The 22,697-nt window shown below is 44.4% G+C and overlaps 1 protein-coding gene across 3 annotated transcripts in view; it reads right to left on the bottom strand.

Annotated features, from left to right (window-relative positions):
• The window catches only part of STAB1 (stabilin 1), a 94,430-nt gene that overhangs the window by 5,428 nt on the left and 66,305 nt on the right, over window positions 1-22,697 (bottom strand). For all 3 annotated transcript variants that reach the window (XM_053377553.1, XM_053377554.1, XM_053377555.1), the window contains 19 exons: window positions 21,914-21,961; window positions 21,207-21,290; window positions 20,429-20,575; window positions 18,643-18,780; window positions 17,999-18,058; window positions 17,211-17,387; window positions 17,028-17,114; window positions 14,987-15,136; window positions 12,427-12,486; window positions 12,067-12,283; window positions 10,045-10,194; window positions 8,940-9,044; window positions 6,015-6,122; window positions 4,255-4,448; window positions 3,483-3,627; window positions 1,536-1,669; window positions 833-998; window positions 502-608; window positions 119-238 (listed from right to left, as the gene is read on the bottom strand). In XM_053377553.1, the coding sequence (XP_053233528.1) occupies window positions 119-238; window positions 502-608; window positions 833-998; window positions 1,536-1,669; window positions 3,483-3,627; window positions 4,255-4,448; window positions 6,015-6,122; window positions 8,940-9,044; window positions 10,045-10,194; window positions 12,067-12,283; window positions 12,427-12,486; window positions 14,987-15,136; window positions 17,028-17,114; window positions 17,211-17,387; window positions 17,999-18,058; window positions 18,643-18,780; window positions 20,429-20,575; window positions 21,207-21,290; window positions 21,914-21,961 (2,397 nt within the window). The remainder of the gene's footprint in view (window positions 1-118; window positions 239-501; window positions 609-832; window positions 999-1,535; window positions 1,670-3,482; window positions 3,628-4,254; window positions 4,449-6,014; window positions 6,123-8,939; window positions 9,045-10,044; window positions 10,195-12,066; window positions 12,284-12,426; window positions 12,487-14,986; window positions 15,137-17,027; window positions 17,115-17,210; window positions 17,388-17,998; window positions 18,059-18,642; window positions 18,781-20,428; window positions 20,576-21,206; window positions 21,291-21,913; window positions 21,962-22,697) is intronic.

Below are 22,697 nucleotides of genomic sequence, written 5' to 3'. Positions count from 1 at the left end.
TAATTAAGCCATACAATTATTCATGCGTTCATTCAACCAAAACTAAACCACGTTAAGGCTGCGGTGCAAGTACAAAATAATAATATTATATTGCAAAATCCTGTTTTGCATTTCTTACTGCATTTTTCTGAAAGCCGGAGTTCAGGGGTACAAAAAGAGTTTTGTAAGTCATGTCTGTGGAGAGGAAATTAAAAAATTCCCATCCTTCTTGGGTGGCATTGGCATAATCCAGTACCATCTGAAACAGAGAAAGGAATGTGGTGGTCAGCCTAAAAGAATAGCTCTGCTCTTGGAAGCAGCAGCCACCCCCCTTCTCCTTTAAACACTGAGTGAGCAGATGGGTAGAATACCTTCTTCATGAACCTCTTGGGATAAGTCCATGGCCCCCTAAGCTGGGAGCCCCTGCTCTCAGGTACACATAGCAGCAAGAATACATAGAGAAAGTCACCTCCCGGGGCCTCCCTGCTCCATACCAGCTAAAAGAAGCATTAATGTACTTACAGAATAGTAGACTGAGAAATTTGCCTTCTGGGCCAGCACTGCCACAAGACTCCCTGTGCATGTGTAGCCATCTCCCACAAACCCATCCCTACAGACACACTGCACATCTGAAAGAGGGGGGAAAGGAGGAAGAGATGGTGTAAACTTCTGTATGCCATGATTTTGGCATGCAAATCAGTTTCAGGCAACAGAGCTTCCATCCCACTTAGCTTCACTTCTCTATTCCACCCTCGATTCAGCTTGGGGCACTCGCTAGCTTCAATGTCCCCATCTAGCCAAACTTGAGGTATCCCTGGTTTGAACTCATACTGATCAAGCCGTACTTTCTCACCCTGAACTCTGTAGCAGTAAGCATCCCACTTCTCACTGGCGTTACTTCGAAAGCCGTAGTCCACAATTCCAACATGGTGACTGCCACACTTCAAACTCGGGTACACAGTTGGGTAGCCTGCTGACCTATTATAAAGCCAACCTACTATGCACTGGTGGAAACCCATCTGGAGAAAGAAAAGAAACACAGGCTTCTCTTAACGTCCTGTATTTCAGTCAGACCATGACCTTGAACAGGTTCTCTCACCGAGAGCCAACTTGCTCTTATACACCATGTACTTGTCTCACTCAGACTGCGAAGCCATGCCTGGGCTGCAGGGGGCAGTATTTCATTTCATTCACGTGTCATAGGCAAGATGCTCATTTACCAAACCATTGTTATTTGGTGGAGTGCGGGAGTGTGTGGGGGAGGGGAGGAACCCACCTAGGAGCATTTACCTTCCATGCTTGTTCATTCACAGCCTATTTCATCACAGAAAGAGCAGGTCAACACCCATAGTAGGCCCACCTTCCGAAATAGCTTGAGTGTGTTAGGCAACTGCTGTGGCAGGGAAACAACACCCAATAGGAATGTCGAGGGCTTCTTGAGGCACATGCGTGCACAAACATGCGTGTGCATGCACGTTCTTAGGAACGTTCTTAGGAGCTGAACTCCTCAGACCAACTGTGAAGGGAAATGAGCGAGGCAATGGCTGCACTGTTACCTGTTGTGCCGCAGACAGCTGCTTAAGAGTGGCCACCGTAGCTCCCTCAGCAGCACAAGCCGCTTCAGCCTCTTGATAAGTAAATCTGTACTTTCCCTGGGGAGACTGCAGGTGGAAGACCCCGACTGTTTTTTCTGGAAAACAAGCATACAATATTGCGCCCCTTTAGACATTGCTGTGGGTCAGATCTGGAAAAGTGCTCTTTGGTGTGCCCAGCACAAATGACTGTGGGCCCATCTCTGAGGGAAATGGTTTGCAACTCAGGGCTAATGCTTCCCATCCCCCATTTTCTTCTGCAGACTCACAGCCTGCAACCCAAACGCAATAGGTGACCTGCAAAAGATTGAGCTGCAATTGTATTTTCTGATTGCGAGGCCTTTTTCATTTTCAAGGAAAGTGTTGTGTCAGAGACAGGGGAGGTCATGGAAAAGAAAGCTGAGTGATAGCTTTTGGGTAGTCTTTCCATGGTAGTGCCAAGGAAACAAGTGTACCCCTGAGGGCTGATATCCTCTAATAGATGATAATAATAATAATAATAATAATAATAATAATAATAATAATAATAATAATTCTTTTATTGATATCCCGCCCTCCCCAGCCGAAGCTAGGCTCAGGGCGGCTAACAACAATCAAATAATTCAACATTCTAAAAACATTTCATTATAAAAATTAATTAAAATCAAATTGATGGCAACCGTTAAGCAAAATTCTGTGCAGATTGCCAGAGGAGGGAGTCAGGCTGCGCCCTGACCAAAGGGCTGGTGGAACAGCTCTGTCTTGCAGGCCCTGCGGAAAGATGTCAGGTCCCGCAGGGCCCTAGTCTCTTGTGACAGAGCGTTCCACCAGATTGGAGCTGCAGCCGAGAAAGCCCTGGCTCTAGTTGAGGCCAGCCTAACCTCTCTGTGACTTGGGACCTCCAAAGTGTTGTCATTTGTGGACCTTAAGGTCGTCTGTGGGACATACCAGGAGAGGCAGTCCCGTAGGTACGAGGGTCCTAGGCCGTATAGGGCTTTAAAGGTCAAAACCAGCACCTTAAACCTGATCCTGTACTCCACCGGGAGCCAGTGCAGCTGATATAGTACCGGATGAATGTGATCTCGCAGCGAAGACCCCATAAGGAGTCTCGCCGCGGCATTCTGCACCCGCTGGAGTTTCTGCATCAGTCTCAAGGGCAGCCCCATGTAGAGCGAGTTACAATAATCCAGTCTGGAGGTGACCATCGCGTGGATCACAGTGGCTAGGTCAGGGCGAGAGAGATAAGGAGCCAACCCTAACCCTAACCCTCAACAAGCTCAGTCAATGAGTCGCCAGGGGGAGCAAGGTCCCGCAAGGCTTGACGGAATCTATCAGGGTCCATCAGCCTCTGCAGGCGAGCCCAAATCGGCTCGCCACCTAAGCAGGGTGGGGGTGGAAAGTCAATCCTGGCTTTCAGAGCGTAGTGATCAGACCATGGCACCTTCATCGAAGGAGACATGATCACATCTATACCGGCGCCAAAGATCAAATCCAGCGTGTGGCCTGCTTGATGTGTGGGGCCCGAAACAAACTGGGAGAGCCCTAGTGCATCAAAATAGTAAAGGAAAGAGGTGGTAGATGTCTGCAGGCAAAAGAGGCCACCAATAAATTTCAAGAGGGGCAGTAGAGGAAAGCTCATCAAACTGGATGAGTGTTAATGGGAAAGAGGAAGATGGACCTGAATGGGTATGTATCTAGCTTTGCCAAGATGGGGTCTGGGGTTCCCCCTCTGCTGCAGACACACATTACAAGAGAGAGAATGAGGTGGAGGAGGGTTGATTTCCCACCCTTCACTCTAAGGTCCTGGGGCAGGTTACAACTGTGTATAATACAACACTAAAAAATATTTAAAATCTTACAGATACAAAGAATACACCTTATAAAACAAGGATTGTTCCATGGAAATTATAGGATGGTAACAGGGACTTGTACCTTCGAAATGCAGGTCACTACAGAGAGCCTCAGAGTGGCACTGCCCATTATTTTCCAAGCAACGGTCTATGGGTGGGATAGCTTCCTCCAAGCACTGGATTCCATTTCCAATGTAACCGGCATGGCACTCACACCGTCGGGAATTCTGCAGGGCAAAGGAACCCACATTATCACAGCAATCTTGTGGCGAAACACAGGACGATGCAGAAGGCAAGGACCACTGGGAGGAAAGACAACTGAACACCAAGCCAAAGGGGAAATGTCATGCTAAGTCTCCTGATAACTTTACATGTTGGAAGGGTCAAAGAGGGGTTAATTCTTAGGTGACACTTTTCACTGAATTGCATTTCCAAATCCAAACAGAAATCTTTCACCTGCATCACTGTACTTTGTATTTTGCATGCATTCTCATGAGCTGAAAATGGTGGTGATTTTTTTCAGGAGGCTGAAGAAATGTGTGAGGTTCCCTGCTCTCACAAATGTGGTTTCAAGTCATCCAGCTAGGCAGTGCTTTGCCTTGATTTTGCTAAAAGTGAAATGCAGCACTCTGACAAGCAAACTAAATATGAGATCTCCTTCCCCAGCTCCTAGCTAAAGTTGCATAGCACAGAAAATTCCACATTCCTTTACTGAAGCTTGGGTTTGCAAGCTGACAACAAGAATGCAAGTGGTAATGTGAAGAACCTCAGAGTTTCTATAGCCACTGTCCATTTTCATCCCAAAATTTTCCTAGGACTGCTGCGCTCTGTATTATACCAAGGGTCATACTTACAGGACCTGTGTTGATGCAAGTGGCATGCTCACTGCAATCTCCATTCATGCCATCTGCACACCTGTCAATAGGGCTGCAGATGTAGCCATCACCTTCGTAGTCTGGGAAACAGCTGCAGGAAACATCAATCCCAATCTGTGTGCAGTTGGCATGGTCACTGCAGTCACCGTTGTCTTTCGCACACCGGTCAATCACTGTATGAAAAAGAGAATTTTCAGTAAAGCCTCACTTCTGGCTCTCTAATCCTCCTGCTACCAATTGGGGAACAAGACTCACCTGGTACTTCTTTTGCCATTTAATAAGAATAAGACTATTAATTTATTACTTGTACACTGCCCATCTGATTGGGTTGCCCCGGTCACTATAGGTGGCTTCCAACAAAATATAAAAACACAGGGAAGTAGGGATGAGTAGAGTCCTTCAGTTCCACAACTGTTCTGAGAGATGCCACCATCCCACTGACATTGAATTTTAGCAGGATTGCCAGGTTTTGGAATGTGGAAACAAGTTTTGTACATGTACTCAGAATTGGTGGGGGAAATTAAAAGCAACATCAACTCACCATTCATTCTTTTTAGTTTTAAAAAACATACTTGTACAATTGTGCTTTTACACTACTATGCAACTGCCCATATTATGATGGAAAGACAGCTCATTTTTAAGATTTACCTTTGATGAGTTTCTAATACAAAGAGTGCAAAAAAAGGAAGCAGCTTGGAAAATTCGAAAAATGTATCTCCACAACAATGCGTTCTGGTATAGAGGAAACCAATCATCCAGCTTGGAATCTGACAGAAGTGATTCTATAAACATCTCTATTCAGAAAGTACTTTAGAAGAGCAGTTCCAGATGACCCTAACCAGTGCTCTGTCTCTAAGTTTCAATAACTAGAGTAGTTTGGGACGGATTTCAATTCAGGGAAGCATGCTTTAAAGTAACCCTCTCAGAAACAATTCTCCTTAGCAGTTTTCCATCTGTAAATCTAGAATAACAATTCTCTTCAGAGGCTAAGAATCCTTTGTAATGAGATATGGCCTTTGAGCTTTCCAAAGTCCACAGCTCATTACAAACCTTCCCCAAAGGAATATCTGAGAGGATTCTTAAGAGTTCTATGGTGGTGATCCTCAGTTCCCTCTTAGCATCTCTGGGAGGGAAGCAGTGACAAGTAACCAGTCTCTAAATTTATCCACACTAACCTTTCTTCTCTTTTCCAGGCACGGTCTGCACTTTATAACTCCATGTCCGAACACCCCTTCTTCTTCTTTTTTGGTCCAAATCCTTCCTTTCCAAAACCTGCTTTTTAAAGCTCAATCAGAGCAAATGACAATCCGTGGGAAACCTAAATTGACATTTGTTCCGATCGAGCACTAAAGAGCAGGGTTTTCAGAAGGAAATCTCTGCGGCAAAGAAAAAAACAAACCACTTGGACATGGAGCTTTTAAGTACGGACCTGTGCCCGGAAAGAGCAGGGAAAAAGGTAAGCATGGATAAGCCCTCTGTTTGTAAGACCATGGTCACAGTATCTTGCAACATTACTGGGGAAAAACCAAAACCCACGCAGACTCGATATAGTCACTTGGAGAATGCAACCTTATATCCAAGGAAGCAGCATAAGTGGTCTTAGGATGGTTCACAATCTAAATTTGTTGCTATTTGCAATACCATCATATTATTGAAAGCTTTTCTGATACTACCCCAACATGACAAGAGTCTTAGTGACTGATTAAACATGGTTCTTAAATGCTAGATTCATTCAATACCTTTGCATGTCCATCCGTCTCCCTCATAATGTAGGCTACATTCGCATGTATTATTGGACCGGCACACAGCATTACGATGGCAGGCTGGGGAACACACAGGCACCGCAGCTAGATATAAAAGAAGTCAGGCTCATTAGTCAATTCCATTCTATTTTCAGACACATTTCAGGGCTTATTTCACAGCGCACTGCTCTTCCAGCTAGAGATGATGTGGGAAGTCCACAAACAATGGAAAATTTCCTCATGTCCAGGGGGAAAGTTTCGTTTGAAAAACCATTTCATCTGCCAAAATTTCTCATAGGAACAAAAATGCAAGTGACCAAAACACATATAACGCATCTCAAATCAGTTTATTTCAAGAGATTGCACCTCTCTTCTCCCACAACTGCCCCCTCCCAAACCATGCTATTATTGTGTACAGTGAGGCTGGTCAAACCTAATCTTCTTTTGCTCAGTTTATAGACATCAAAGGCACTCTGGGCTAGTGTACAGTGGACTGTGTGTGTTGAGCTAGCACAGGGGTAGCTGCAATTTCTCATTCAGCGTCAAAGCTTCCTTGGGCAGGTCATTTGCTTCTCAGGGAGAAAGTAAACATTACATGAAATGTAAATGACTAGGGTGCTCTTCAATATCAGCATCATGGAATGCAGAAAGGCACTGATAGCTTCCCACATCAAATGGGGGGCACCGTTTGTGTGGTCGCGCGCAGCCCCCCCAGATCCCAATGCGGCTCCTGGTAGTATGGGCTGGCTTCACCCTCCCCAGGCTGGATACCTGGAGGTCTCCACCTACCTCAGCCAATCGCCCAATCCCACCTGGGGAGGCGGTGCCAGGGGATCGGCCAGGTAGGGGGAGGGACTGCCCTGCCCACACAACAGAAGGTGAATCTTACCTGCCAAGCATCAGTTGGCTCCAGAGCTTGTCCCACCCTGCCCTCCCTCAGTTAAGCCTTCTTTTGCAGGTTAACTTCTTCTCCACAGGTATGCAGGCGCTGCTACATCATAGTCGCTGTTAAAGGGCCGGAAAGGAATTTTCCTGCATTGGCAGGTTTTGCCTCCTCCATAACAAAACATCACAACTTTGGCGGTTTCAGGCCTTGGGCAGAATCCTTTGGTCTAGCTTCCTAAATGAGCCTCAGACCTCACCTGGAGTACTGTGTCCAGTTCTGGGCACCACAGTTCAAGAAGGACACTGACAAACTGGAACGTGTCCAGAGGAGGGCAACCAAAATGGTCAAAGACCTGGAAACGATGCCTTATGAGGAACGGCTAAGGGAGCTGGGCATGTTTAGCCTGGAGAAGAGGAGGTTAAGGGGTGATATGATAGCCATGTTCAAATATATAAAAGGATGTCACATAGAGGAGGGAGAAAGGTTGTTTTCTGCTGCTCCAGAGAAGCGGACACGGAGCAATGGATCCAAACTGCAGGAAAGAAGATTCCACCTAAACATTAGGAAGAACTTCCTGACAGTAAGAGCTGTTCGACAGTGGAATTTGCTGCCAAGGAGTGTGGTGGAGTCTCCTTCTTTGGAGGTCTTTAAGCAGAGGCTTGACAACCATATGTCAGGAGTGCTCTGATGGTGTTTCCTGCATGGCAGGGGGTTGGACTCGATGGCCCTTGTGGTCTATTCCAACTCTATGATTCTATGGGGGGGAGGGGTTTGAAGCGGTGACCCACGCCTCCCCTGTGGCGGTGATCCCAGGGTTCCCCATTAAAGGGAGCTTGAGGGGAGGCACTGGCCATATGCCAAGAGGTTGTCATTGCTCTCTCATGGCGAAACGCGGGGGGGGGGGGGGGCTCTCTCTGGAGAACATATGTTCTCCAGAGCCAGCCCAGTCTCCACACATTCTGGATAACCCTGATGTCTCCCAGATCCCCGGCTGGGGACTGGGAAGGATAAAAGCCCAATGCCTGAGCCAAGGACTCCCTACACCTGAAATTTAATAAAGTTGTTTCCAATTTTAATCCCATAGCACATTGTCTTGAGTCATTATTCCACTCGGGGGTCGCCTGGGGTTGGGGGGGGGCTCCGCCTGTCCACGCAAATGTAACCTCCACCTCTAAATCCTGACAAAAAAAATCTCACCAAGAGCAGCGTCCTTCCCAGGACAAATAGCGGTGAGGGAGGTTGTGGTCAGGGCTGCAGCATGGAAAGAAACCCCCTCTACATGTTGTTGTTTATCCCCCCCCCCCCCACAGTGTATATGATCATTATTCTTATGAATGTGCAAAAAGATGTAATCACAGCATAATGGGTCATTTGCCTTCCAGGCTCACTTTCTTTAGCAATTTTCCATTATGCTGAGAAAACAGGTTCAGAGAGCAGCATAAATCCCTTGTGCTTGTGAAAAAAAGAAGCAGGAGAGCAGAATTGCCTGTGACATAAGTTGAGCAGACAGAGGGAAGGAAGAGGTTACTTGATGACACTGCCATTGTCTCCAGTTCTCTGGATTTGTTTATTACAGGTCATACCAGTATTTAGCATTTCATTATCTTGTCATTCAAGTCTCACATTCCTGAACTGATCCAATTATTTGAGAATCTCTGTATTTGTTTATCCCTTTAACCCTCCCCATACTTGCCAAAAACACTTTGCTAACCAGATTTCCTGGGCTGGGCTGGGGGCACATGATCCACAGAGTGGGGGAATGGCAAGCTATGGATTTGGAAGGCCTGCCATCCCTATACATACCTATGGCGTCTGCACTTGGTGCTTTTTCGTCTCCACCTTGCTGCTACAGACTTTTAAAGCTTTTGAAACACTCCAAAAACTTCCAAAAAGATTTTTTTGCACAATAATGGGATAAGAACAAGACAAAAATCAGGGAAGCATCCAGGAACTGTGTAACGTGATCCTTTCCCTAGAATGTCTATCAAGACAGTGGGAGGAATGCTGCTTAGTGATTTAGCTGGGGTCTACTTTACCGAGTTCAGTCTCGCAGCGCTCTCCTGTCCACCCTGCACTGCAAAAGCAGAAGCCATCTCCGTGCAGCCCCTCATCGCAGATCCCATTACTGGTACAGTTGCACTCTGCAAAGAGAAAAAAGTAATAGTCACTGTCTTGGGCTAGTGTCAAAGCAATGATTCTTCCACATCAACTTCATGTGGTGCAAATGCCCGATGATCGTCTTCCAAAGCAACTACTCTATTCCAAACTTAAAAATGGAAAGCATAATGCTGGTGGTCAACAAAAGAGGTTTAAAGACTCTCTCAAGGCAGATCTAAAAAAAATCCAATATAAACACCAACAACTGGGAAGCACTGGCCTGCGAGTGCTCCAATTGGAGGACAGCCTTTACCAAGGATGTCATGGGCTTTGAACACATTCGAACTCAGGACAAAAGGGAGAAATGTGCCAAGACGAAGGCACGCTTGGCAAACCTTCACCATGATCAACTCCCACCTGGAAACCTGTGTCCCCACTGTGGAATGACGTGTGGATCCAGAATTGGCCTCCAGAATCACTTACGGACTCACTGCTAAAACCCTGTTATGGAAGACAATCTTACTCAGCTACGAGTGATCTCCAAAGAAGAAGAAGAAGCTAGATACGAAGAAGCTAATTAATATTAAAGGGCTATTTTTGTACACAGTGGTATGTGCACAGGCTTAGGTTATGTGCCAGCTGATTTTGAGTAGGTATCTCACTTCCTTGCTTTTAAAGTACTTATTCCTCAAGTACTAACACACGTCACAAACAGTACTGTAAGGAAAGAAAACACTCCTTTCCAGCTAAAAGCATTGTAAGGCTGCACCCAGGCAGCACCTTCCTGACATGTACACAAGATGGAGCAGGGTGGGGGTGGAGACAGCCACCTATCTTCAAATGTGGTACTGAACAAAGCTGGCCATGCATTGTTTTAGCGCTCTCCATGCCCACCTGGTGTAGGAAAACATCTATAAAGCAGTCCTCAGGTACCAGATATGGCAACCCGACTCATAGCATATTACCAGTGAACTTGCTGAGATCAAACTGGAGCAGGAAGACTCAAGCTACTGGCTCTTGTTGTCTTTGAAAACAAAGATGTACCTTTGCACTCTGGTCCATAGTGGCCTGGGGCACAGTTCTCGCAAGCTGTCCCAATGAAGGCCTTGTCGCAGGAGCACCATCCCGAGCCTTGCTGCCCATCGTTACAGGTACCATGATTGCTGCATGGTTCCTTAAGCCCTCCAGGACACACTGAAAGGCAGGAAGCACTGAATGTTATCCAACAGAAGGCGTCTTTATTAAGCAGCCATAACCATTTTGGCAATCACTCTTGAACGGAAGCCTTATTGCTTAAGTTAGCAGCCTCCTTAAAAAGACACCAGCCTAATTAGGAAACCATTAACTTTTCTCTAATGTCTTAGAACAGTAGAAGCACATCCATATGCAATCAAACTGCTAGGTGAAAGTAGTGGGACTCACCTTCCTTGCATTTTATTCCCCTTTCCTTTCCTCCCTAGCGTCTCTTGGTCTGTAAGTCTTGGACTGTAAGTCTAAAGGCATGATCTGTATGGTTTTAGCATTTTGTGCAGTGCTAAACAATTATTTTGGGCAATTAAATAATAATGATCAAGATCTAATCAGCCTATCATTTGCCAGTGAATGTACTGTATAATACGATCACTACAGATGCATACACATCATTGGTTTAAAATGCAGCTAGGTCGTTCTTTTTCTCAATTCTGATCGCAGTTGGAATGGGGGAGGAAACACATCAAAATGCAGTATTTCATAAGAAATGACAGGGTAGATACAAATTGTAGCTAATGATGTCCGTACACTGCTTCCCAAACCAGCGGTGGAAGCATGCCGGATGCAGAATAAACAGGAATGTGTACACAGCCTTATGTTCCTCAAGATAATTTGTATCATACTGTTACATGATGAAGTTAGAAAAAACCGAAGAAATCTAACTATGCCTTTTTTTCTACATATAGTGGAGCAAGCAGCGATCTTAGCTTTTCAAGTCTTCTCTAGCTGGGTCAACTTTCTGTCATCAGAAAAAAATGTTTAATAAGCTAAAGGTATGTTCGGGGCTATCATATCTGAAGCACACTAATTAGGGAATAAGTCCCATTTAACTCATTGGGACTTGCTTCTGAATATACAGGCTTAAGATTTTGCTGCAAGTAAGAGTCATTTGCCTTCACACATTTAAATCAAACATGGCCCATGGCGCTCCAGCATTTATTCATTGCCAGGTGGGCGATTAGAAGAAATTCCTGAATAATGATGCTGCTGCTGCTGCTGATGATGATGATGATAATAATAATAATAATAATAATAATAATAATAATAATAATAATTTATTTCTAACCCCACCCATCTGGCTGGGTTTCCCCAGCCACTCTGGACGGCTTCCAACAGAAGGTTAAAAATACATTAAAACATCAGTCATTAAAAACTTCCTTAAACAGGGCTGCCTTCAGATGTCTTCTAAATGTCACATAGTTGTTTATTTCTTTGACATCTGATGGGAGGGTGTTCCACAGGGCAGACGCCACTACCAAGAAGGCCCTCTGCCTGGTTCCCTGTAACTTGGCTTCTCGCAGTGAGGGATCTGCCAGAAGGCCCTTGGCGCTGGACCTCAGTGTCCGGGCTGAACAATGGGGGTGGAGACGCTCCTTCAGGTATATGTTATATGGCCAAGTGGAACATACACTAAGTCACTTAAAAAGGAAGTCTATCATTTTGAAAGGGATGGTGGGGGACACAGACCATTCAAGGCAAAGAAGTATGTTGGAAGGGTTGTTGGAATAAAGGAAATTTTTCAACCTTTGTAAGCGGGACAAAGCAAGTGAATCCATCATACTACACAAACAGGTTGCAAAGGAGTATCTGAAGTGGCTCCTGCTTGCAGTTATGAGGGCTACTTCCTAAGACATGTAAATCTAAAAAGAGCTCAACAGGAAACTATGGGGAATCTTCCCCATATAAAAAGGAAAACTATGATGAACAGTCTGGTGTTGTTTCTATTGGCTGAAATAATCACTATGATCACCAGGAAAGAGAAAAACACACACAAGTATACAGTTCCCCTGTGGACACACAACGAAGATCTCTTACCCTGACAATCTTTCCCATAGTGGTTTGGACAGCACTGAGGTACCCACTCAACGACAAAGCATGTTCTCCTGCACCCCTTCATCAAGGACCTTGAAAGTGTACGCCATCTATTCAGCCCATGTGAACGATATAACCAGGGAGACCTTCTTTCAGAAAGGGAGTACCATGGACGGGTGGACAATCCATCTTCATAATAGTAACAAGACTGGGTCTCCCCCTGTAAGGAAAAACAACAAACTTTTATTTGCCCTTGATTGACATCTATTCCTTAGGGTAGAAATGCATGCCAAATATCTACTGTAATATATATCACAGGCTTAGTACATTTTTATTTAGATGGAACCTTCATGTTCAACTTACCCTGTCTTTTGCGACACCGGAACAATGAGGCGGATTACCACAGGAACCGCAAGCAGCAGCCTGAGAGGAAGAGAAGCAGGAAGAGGAGAAAAGGTCCACAAAGGTTACAATTAAAAGTCGCCAGTCTGATTCTATTAAGCAGAGCTCGTCTCACCAGCAATGACCGCAGGCGTTAACAGCCAGTATGGCCCTTTTTCAAGTTCACCAGTGGTTTATTTTTTCATGGAAAATCTTTCCATTTCATCAGGTCATTATGGGACCTCATGGTGAAGGGCAGGTAAGAAATATAATGATAATAAAAAAATATATTAAGAAATGAAGGCCAATTGCAAACACAATATTAGACAAGACCGGAAGCTTTGAGCTGTGTTTACTTAATACAAGTAAAACAAACATGCCAAATTATATCACTCTAGGGAAGACATGTACAACAGGTTGATCGCCTTGGTGTCTATGGTCGATCGCAGTATAAAATAAAGTGATGATAACCTGGGTGGTCATTATCAATCCCCAAAATAAGCTCAATAACTCTGGTGAACCCTCCCCTAAAAAAAGCTCAACAACTCCTGGCAATGACAACGGGTAGATCCCAGCCTCTTTGGAGTTGGACGTGCCTGCTCTAGGGCATCTGGAAATTTTCTGGTGCAATTTACCCTAATTTGGATAAAAAATATCCAATTCAAAATTGGGGTAAAAGTGCAGCTATACATTCCTTTGTTGCATAAATCTATGCCAGGTTCTTCCCGTGGAGGGATGCCCAAAATCCTCAAAGGAAGGGAAGCAGAAGGCTCAAAATGGCTTGTTTTCAATTGAATAGGTCTGATGAAGTAATCAGTGGGCAGAACGGAGGTGGAATTCAACATTATGCCCTTCCAGTCATTCCATCTGCGCAAACATTGCAGCTTCCCAGATGGAACTTCCTCTCCTCCCCCTGTGCACTGTTCTGGGGATTCTCCTGACTCCTCTGGAGCCATTGGGGGGGGGGCTGTTGCGCTAGCAGAGAAGTCCGTATGCAATACTTCCACTGACAGAGCTGGTTAGGTGAATTTTGCCTGATGTGTTTAATCCACCACACATCTGGCAATTCTCTCCTCAAAGACCTTTCCCCCCAGTCTTATGGGCTTCTGGCTTCCAAGCTCAGCTGAGGGGGTGGGGACCAAGCTTAAAATGGCTGGCAGGGCGGCCTTTGCAAACAGGGGGTGAGTTAAGCACTTTCTAATAAATTCTCAGCTGCAAATTTCTCTTCCTCCCTGCCCCCCCACACTTGTTGGGCTGAGAACACTTTGGCCTATGAATGAATACTGCCATTCATATGGCAGTTTATTCCATTTTCATGACTTCCCCCTGTTTCGTTCTGCATTATAACTGAGCTTTCACATAACATAAAATGCCATTTCTAGAATTGCTGTGGAATATAGGGCAGATTTCCATGTCATTTGCTTCCAGAAAAAATCCATTTCCAAACAATATGGAAAAGACTGCTAAACATGCACTGTATGCCACAATAGTTCTGGAAGTGGCTTTTACATTGCGTGAAACTTGCCATATATCCTCTTTTTCTAGGACATGTCCTCCTTTAAAAATGAGAGTCATCATGGCGATCCATAGTTAAAAGTAGAAGTCGGGAAGTGTGTCCTCTTTTTTGCTCTTCAAAACATGGCAACTCTAAATATAATGTGGAAATTAACAGTTATCATAAAGATGGAATAAACTGCCATGTGAACGCAGTCCTTCTTTGCCTTGTAGCTCCTCCCTGAGGATTGGGTGTGTAATGTTAGGGAATCCAATCTGTGTTTTTGTGTTCCAGTTCATCGTCTGGAGCTGTTCCATTCCAGGTTTTACCCAAAGCTCAGCAGCTCTAGGGACCAGGCCATAGGCAGCTGCTTTCTGGTGGGCTTTTATCATGTGTTTGAGTCTGTTCTAAAGTATATTGGTCACGAACCTTTGTGCAAAGAGCATACTTTACAGGGAGATGTTATAGTCAGTATTTATGCAATATTGTTTTCATTTTATTTTCATTTGTGCTAAAACAGTGGGCTGGGGGAGGTGGAATATAGGATCCTACTTGTATTGTTCTGTTCTGTTCTGCTCATTGGGGTCTCCACAGATTAATTATCTCTTTTGCTATCTCGTAGTACATTTAGCTGATCATAAGAGTAGGATTATAATTCCTGAGTGTCAAAATGTAATTTTGAATCTTAAAACCAAATAAAATATTAAAAAACAGTGGAACCTCGGTTGTCGAACGCTTCGAAAGCTGAACAATTCAGAACCTGAACGCCAACAACCTGGAAGTGAATGCTTTTGTTTTCGACGGCTTCTGGAGCACATTTCTCCAATTTTTCAATGGATTTTGCCGACCGGCAATTGTGCCTCAGTTGTCGACTGTTTCAGGAGTTGAACGGTCTTCCAGAATGGATTACGTTCAACAACTGAGGTTCCACTGTAATTTTTTTTTAAGAGTTGGTACTTTCCCAGGAGAGACTCTTAACTTCTTTGGGGATTTGTAAAGGAGGAAAGTTATAGAAATCAACAAGCATGTGCATATTAAGACACTCACCGATGGCCGCTCAACATCGCGAAACTCATCACAGCGGGATCCCAAGTCTGGAGGTTCCAGCACCTGGTCAATACCATAAGCAATCCCACCATTAAATTTCATTAACTGCTGTACAATCCTTGCATTGCCATTGTTCACCAGAATTTCCCCCTGTAAGGAAGGAAAACGAGAAGCATATCAGGAGGTGCTCGGTTCAAACCACTGTATGTGAAATTCATCCCTGCCTCCATCCACTTCTTGAAACTTACTGGCACCTTAGGCTTGCTTGCCTGATCACATGCCAAGGCAAAAAAATTAACTGAAAAATTCCCCTTCTATGCAAAAAAAAAAAAAAAAAAAAAAGGTACAGCAGCCATATCAAGATCTAGACCGGGGCAGCTAACCTTTGGCCCTCCAGATGTTTGAGGACTGCAATTCCCATCACCCCTGACTATCGGCTATGCTGGTCTGGCACTGATGACAGCTGGAGTCTAACAACATCTTGAAAGCTGCCAATGGGAGTAGAAGAGGGGAGACAGGAGAAGAGGACCTCTCCAACTCATTCTCTTCCTGATGTTTTAAAAAGGTAAAGGTAAAGGTACCCCTGCCCGTACGGGCCAGTCTTGACAGACTCTAGGGTTGTGCGCTCATCTCACTCTATAGGCTGGGAGCCAGCGCTGTCCGGAGACACTTCCGGGTCACGTGGCCAGCGTGACAAGCTGCATCTGGCGAGCCAGCGCAGCACACAGAACGCCGTTTACCTTCCCGCTGGTAAGCAGTCCCTATTTATCTACTTGAACCCGGGGGTGCTTTCGAACTGCTAGGTTGGCAGGTGCTGGGACCGAACGACGGGAGCGCACCCTGCCGTGGGGATTCGAACCGCCGACCATGCGATCGGCAAGTCCTAGGCGCTGAGGTTTTACCCACAGCGCCACCCGCCTCCCTCCTGATGTTTTACCTACTCATAATTGTCACACACACACACACACACACACACACACACACACACACACACACACTGCTTGTTGACAGGAAAGCACTTTGTGGGGAGACCTGAAAGACTAAATCTCTTGTGGGGGCTCAATTAGTGCCAGCGCCTTCTGTCAAGAGCTTGGGTGTAACCTTCAATGCCTCCCTTTCCATGGAGGCGCAGGTTGCAGCCACAGCAAAGGTGGCATTTTTCCATCTCCGCTGTATTAAGCAGTTGGTCCCTTACCTTTCTCGCCCTGATCTGGCCACAGTGATCCACGCGACGGTCACCTCCAGACTTGATTATTGTAACTCGCTCTACGCGGGCCTGCCCTTGAAGCTGACCCAGAAACTCCAGCGGGTGCAGAATGCCGCGGTGAGGCTCCTTACGGGGTCCTTGCCGCGGGATCACATTCATCCAGTGCTTTACCAATTGCACTGGCTCCCGGTGGAGTACAGGGTCAAGTTTAAGCTGCTGGGTTTTGACCTTTAAAGCCCTATGTGGCCTAGGACCCATGTACCTACAGGACCGCCTCTCCTGGTATGCCCCGCAGACGACCTTAAGGTCCACAAATGACAACACTTTGGAGGTCCCAAGTCACAAGGTGGTTAGATTGGTCTCAACTAGGGCCAGGGCCTTTTCAGTACTGGCCCCGACTTGGTGGAATGCTCTGTCACAAGAGACTATGGCCTTGTGGGACTTGACATCTTTCCGCAGGGCCCGCAAGACAGAGCTGTGCTGCCTGGCCTTTGGTTTGGACTCAGTCTGACCCTCATGTTTCCCTCCCCTTATGGTTTTGATCTATGGACTACTATTAAAATGAGGCTGCATTTTAAATTGTATTTTTAACCTGTATTTTAAATTGGTCCCCCCCCATTATGTTTTTATTGTAATTTTACTGGTGTTAGCGGCCTTGAGCCCAGCTCTGGCCGGTGAGGGAGGGATATAAATAAAAAATTATTATTATTAATTTATTATTATTATTATTATTATTGAGTCACCAATTCAATCCCTAGCTGACCCACTCAAGCAGTACAATAATCACTCCACCCCTACATACACAACATTTAGTTCAGATAAACATTGACTTACGGCACTTGTCTTGCTGCAGCCAAATGAGATGAGTGATCCATGCATCGTTCTTAAACCATGAGTATTCATCAGGCTGGAACCCGATAACTAGACACGCACAAAAGTAATGATTCTAAGACAACTTCAAAAATAAATTCAGAAGGGTGGTTTTTTAAAAAAACAACAACAACACTATAAACTTACCAGCGTGTCCCTGATCATGTGTCCTTTGAGATAAGCAGCCAACTTGCTCCGGTGTTCTCTGTGATACAACCATTTTTGCATATCCTCAGGGAGAGAATTAAATGCTGCATCTGTAGGCCACAACATTGTGAAGGGCTGGTGCAAGGTACTGTTCACCAGATTAAGAAGTCCTGCCTCCTACACAGAGACAATACAGCAAAGTGTATGCACATCAAAATGCCGTACACGCAGTATCAATCATAAATTACTTGTGTGCAACTAGCCATCAAAAACAAAAGAATGTTTTGAAGCGTAGGTGGGTTCCCACAAGACAAGACACAGTGATAACAGCAAGAACCTTTACTGAACTACGTAACTGGGAAAGCGGGGCAAAGCAACTGCTTATATGCATTTCTGAAGGCCTGGGCCATGCCCACTTCCAACATGATTGGCTGTCTAAACTTCCAAACTGCGAATCACGACTCAGATTTTAAGGGCCAATGGCAGAGGCCCAATTCCTGAAATGTTCTGTGATTGGATATCATATATCAAATCAGAACACAGGGGCTCAGAATCCTTAGTCCAGACTCAAGCTCAGGCAAACAAAGACCACTGAATACATAACATGTTCCATATTTAAAAGTAAGAAATTTACTGCACAATCCTTTGAATGTAAGACCAAGCCTAAATTGGAGGGAGTATACTCTGAAATGAATTCTGAACTGAATCAGAAAGTTAATTTTTTTTTTGGTATTTTTATTAGAGATTAATGTTTCATTTTAAGGACTACAGATTTTTTTAAAAATTACCACTAGAAGCTTGCTGTAGATTTTGTATCCATAAGCATCTGCAACCTCTGTGATGGTTTCCTGGAAAGCAACAAAAAGATGCAGTTATTAGAAACCAAGTCTCTGTATCATGGAAGAGGAAACCCAAATGCATTGCCACTCCCAGGGGGTCACTTTGTGTCCATTATAATGAAGACTGAAGAGAAATCGCCCAATACACAGACATTCATACTCCTTAATACAGCAGCAAGTCATGATTTCTGCCAATCATCAATGTAGTTAATCAATATACTACTATTCTGGTCAGACATACTAGCTGTGAAATGCCTCATTCCAATATTTATAAAACTTTCTTCCACCAGGTAAGAGATTTCATATGCAAAGCTAGAAATGCTTCTGTACAATGCAAACCAAACAATTGTGTAACACCAAGGGGCAAGATGGGCTCACATACATTGCCAATGCATACAAATTACCTTGGGTGTGCCTTTGGCAGATTTACATCACTGCTGGTATTTATTTTATTTTATTTATATTAAAGCAAGTGCAAGGTTTTATGTTTAACCATAAAAACCATAGTGTTGTGTTTGTTTGCTTTTTTAAAAAATACAAAGTTGGGTATAAAAATTAATGAGTCATTTCAACCTTTATAATTTTAGACATACCTGTGCTAGGTTGGATGAAATGTTTATATTCTGCAGGTCATATGGGATTAGGATCTTGTCAATGAAATGTAGGACACCATTGTTTCCCATAATGTCACTCTCAATTATCTTTGCTTCATCATTTAAATACACGCTGTTCTGAGAAAAAGGGACATAATACACATTCCCAGTAAGAAACACCTTCTCATGTACAAAGCCTTTTTGTTCTTGAGTGATGATCACCAGTGAGGGATGGGCTACAGTAGCAAGATGGAGTAAGTGATTGTAGGTTTGTCTTGATAGAGGTTTTAGGCTTGACGCCTTATCATGACTATTGGTCCATTTAACCCAGCACTGTCTACACTGACTGGCAGCAGCTCTTCAGGGTTTCCGACGGAGTCTTTCCCAACCCTACCTGGACACACCAGGGACCTTCAGCATGCAAAGCAGATGCTCTAACCACTGGGTTATGGACCTTCCATTGAATATATACAGCCGTGTTCTCACAGTCCCCGCCTTCCACTACTCAAGCTGGGTACAGTGGTACCTCGCGTTAAGAACTTAATTCATTCTGGAGGTCCATTCTTAACCTGAAACTGTTCTTAACCTGAGGTACCACTTTAGCTAATGGGGCCTCCTGCTGCCGCTGCTGAACGATTTCTGTTCTCATCCTGAAGCCAAGTTCTTAACCCGAGGTACTATTTCTGGGTTAGCAGAGTCTGTAACCCAAGGTACCACTGTACAGCTAAAAACTTTTCAGAAATTTATGGGCAACATTGCAAAGCAGTAGTGGGGAACCTTGCTCCCATGGGATGGAGGGATGGCTTTAAAAGAGGATCGAATTCATGGAGGAGAAGGCTATAGGTTTCCCACAGGCATCTGCTTGGCCACAATAGGATGCTGGACTAGATGGGCCATTGGCCTGATCTAGCAGGTTCTTCGTATGTTCTTACAATTGCAGGCCTAGGGGCCAAATATGACCCTCCAGGCCTCTCTTATCAGGCCCCCAGGACTCTTCCCAGGCCATACTGGTCCTACTTTGCACCCTCAAGTGTTTTTGCCTGGTTGGAAAGTGTCCCTAACTCCCTAGCCCCTGGCCTCTATCCTTCTGAAATGTTACATGTTACTTCCCTTGGGACCCTTCTTCAATGCATGCCATTTTCATACTAATATAATTGTAAACCAAACAAAACACACAAGGATCAACTTCAACAGTGACCCAAAACAAAAAACCCTGCATCCATCTTTCTGAAGTTTGTTAGGTTTCTAACCAAGAGAAGAAGAAGAGTTTGGATTTGATATCCCGCTTTATCACTACCCAAAGCAGTCTCAAAGCGGCTAACATTCTCCTTTCCCTTCCTCCCCCACAACAAACACTCTGTGAGGTGAGTGGGGCTGAGAGACTTCAGAGAAGTGTGACTGGCCCAAGGTCACCCAGCAGCTGCATGTGGAGGAGCAGAGACGTGAACCCGGTTCCCCAGATTATAAGTCTACCGTTTTTAACCACTACACCACACTGGCTCTTCCATAAAGGCGCCTTTATGAAAAGAATAGGGACCAGGGGCATCAAATGAGACCCTTCAGACCTTTCTACCCAACCCTTGGGATTCTACTTAAACCCTGCTCCACACTCACGTTGTGTCTTGCCTGACTGGCATGTGTCCTTGATTTATATGAATGTCTCTTGACTGGCTGGATGTGAGAACGTGTATGGGAAGCACTTACATGGCTCGAACGTAGCCTGTGGTAGAAAGAGTAAGAGGTACACCCATTGCTCTGCCCACGTACTGAATAACATGGCACATACCTCTTTCATGGAAACCTTTATTTTGAGTCCAGATAGAGCTGTGATGGAATTTTTCAACTGCAAGTCTTCTGACTGTAACTTGTGGCAGATGACTATGTGATAGTTAAGCAAATCCTTGATGAAACCCTTCTCTTCCCATTCTGAAAACTGAAGAAACTGGGGTTATACAAGTCAGGCATGGGCTCAGCACCTTTCCAAAGCACTGAAACTAGCTGAGGAGAATGGGAGGCCCCTGAGTCAAATATCAATTTGACACTTCTTCACCTACTGAGAAAACTTGTTGTCATTCAAGAAAGAGAAGAATGAAGAATTATGGAACTATTCCCCATTATATATTATACTTAACTGAAAAATTAGGGAAGACAGCCAATCACAGTATAATCACTAATGCATTGAAGAGAACTGAATCAAACCTACACATGCAGCAGAAATTCAGATTCATACAAATGAGTTGAAAGTTGCTTAGATTAGATAGCAAACACTCAGGTTTAACTGAAGCGGGGCCCTTTCTAAGGATTTAACCTTTTCTAGTTAGAAGGGGTGATTTTAATGTCGGGGGGGGGGAGGGAGGGAGGGAGGGAGGGAGGGAGGGAGGGAGGGAGGGAGGAAGGAAGGAAGGAAGGTGGGTTGGGCTTTGGGCACTGTTGGCATGCAGTGCCTGAGGGCCACATTGCCTATCCCTGTATTAAACTAGCTCTAAAGAAACCCAGAGAAGACTTGCACAGACTGATAAACAGAACTATAGGCTTTCAAATGCAACCAGAAAAGTGTTTCTTACCGTGGTGCTGTTCTTTATGTAATCAGCATGTGGGACAAAAACAGTGAATGGTCCAGATCCCGTCAATTCAACAGTGCTAAAGCGCTATGGCACAAAAACAGGTCCAGAGATTAACACACACAGCAGCACAACATGATTTATGCAAGAAAACACTGCTCAGAAAAGATGAACCAGGACTCTGCTCATGTCACTGGACATTTCCAATGTTCTTCATCCTGATGCAGCTCCTTTTACCACTACCCACCCCAAAGTCCACTCCTGAAGTGAAGGAGACTCTCTAGAATGGAGTAGGGTGGGAGTGAGAATTGGCAGAAATCTAAGGTAACTTCGAATAGCCCCCTGTATATGGATTGCTCTCCCCAGGGAGTCCTGCCCATCTGCAATCTTGTCATCCTTTTGGTGCCAGCAAATACATTTTGGTCTACCTGAGCATTTGGACGCCACCAGTGACATGTTATTACACTGATGAATCTGTTTTTAATCACATTTATGTCATTATGTGATTATGTTCATCATTATATTTTGTTAATTTTGGCTGTAAGTTGCTTTGAGACTTTTTTTTTTAGTGGGAAGCAATACACACACACACACACACACACACACACACACACACACACTTAATAAACCTAAACCTGCATGAGTGGAAGTGACACAAGGGACTCTCCAAATTCAAGGCTAACTCTCTTTTAGAGGATGTTGATGCTTACTTTGAAATGATTAACGAATTTAGATGCAGCTTGTCTTGTGCTGAGCTCCTAAAAAAAATGAAAGAAATTAAAAACCATCTAATATTAACGACAAAGCTCTGCTTTTTTCGTTTTTTAAAAAAAACAACCTTATCCTTCATATCCAAATGAAGAAAGAACGTTTATACCCTACTTCACACAATAACGGGAGTACAATAATGAATAATGAAATGGGAATGGTTTGTGAAAATAATCCAATTATAAGACTTGTGACATACATTGTGGGCTTGAATTTTCCAGTTGCCTTGAATTGTTTGGCCAGAGAATTGATTAAGGAACTGGTCCCACTGACATCTGACAAGCAAAAATGAACTGCAGTGTCCTCTGCCTTCAGAGTGAACTTACTCTCAACTCCAAGTCCTCCAAAGGCTCTACTAGTCCAAAGAGGTATTTGGAACTGATTGGCTTGCAGGAGAAGACCAATCAGGCTCCAGGACGGAATCAGAATCAGCCAATCAGATGGGACACATTGTGTAAATAATGTATATAAAAGCCTGAGGTTTGGGGGACAATTAAATCACTGTTTTACAAGCTGCAATAAAGAGCATGAAATCACTACAGGACTCCGAGTATATTTCAGGATAGTATTTCTAATGGTAGCATTTGAACAATTCTAGGTAATATCTGTATTTTAACTGCAAGCTCCTCAACCAGCAATCTTTTTCTTCACTTTCTTTTAAATTAATCCCCAACTAATCTATGGCCAGAACTGTTACTGTACTGCTATATTTAATTTACGGGACCT

This window comes from Podarcis raffonei, chromosome 2, assembly GCF_027172205.1.
Source record: "Podarcis raffonei isolate rPodRaf1 chromosome 2, rPodRaf1.pri, whole genome shotgun sequence".
Taxonomy (NCBI): Eukaryota; Metazoa; Chordata; class Lepidosauria; order Squamata; family Lacertidae; genus Podarcis; species Podarcis raffonei.
Note: the sequence above shows the minus strand (reverse complement) of the source record. Positions and strands in the feature narration are given on the sequence as shown.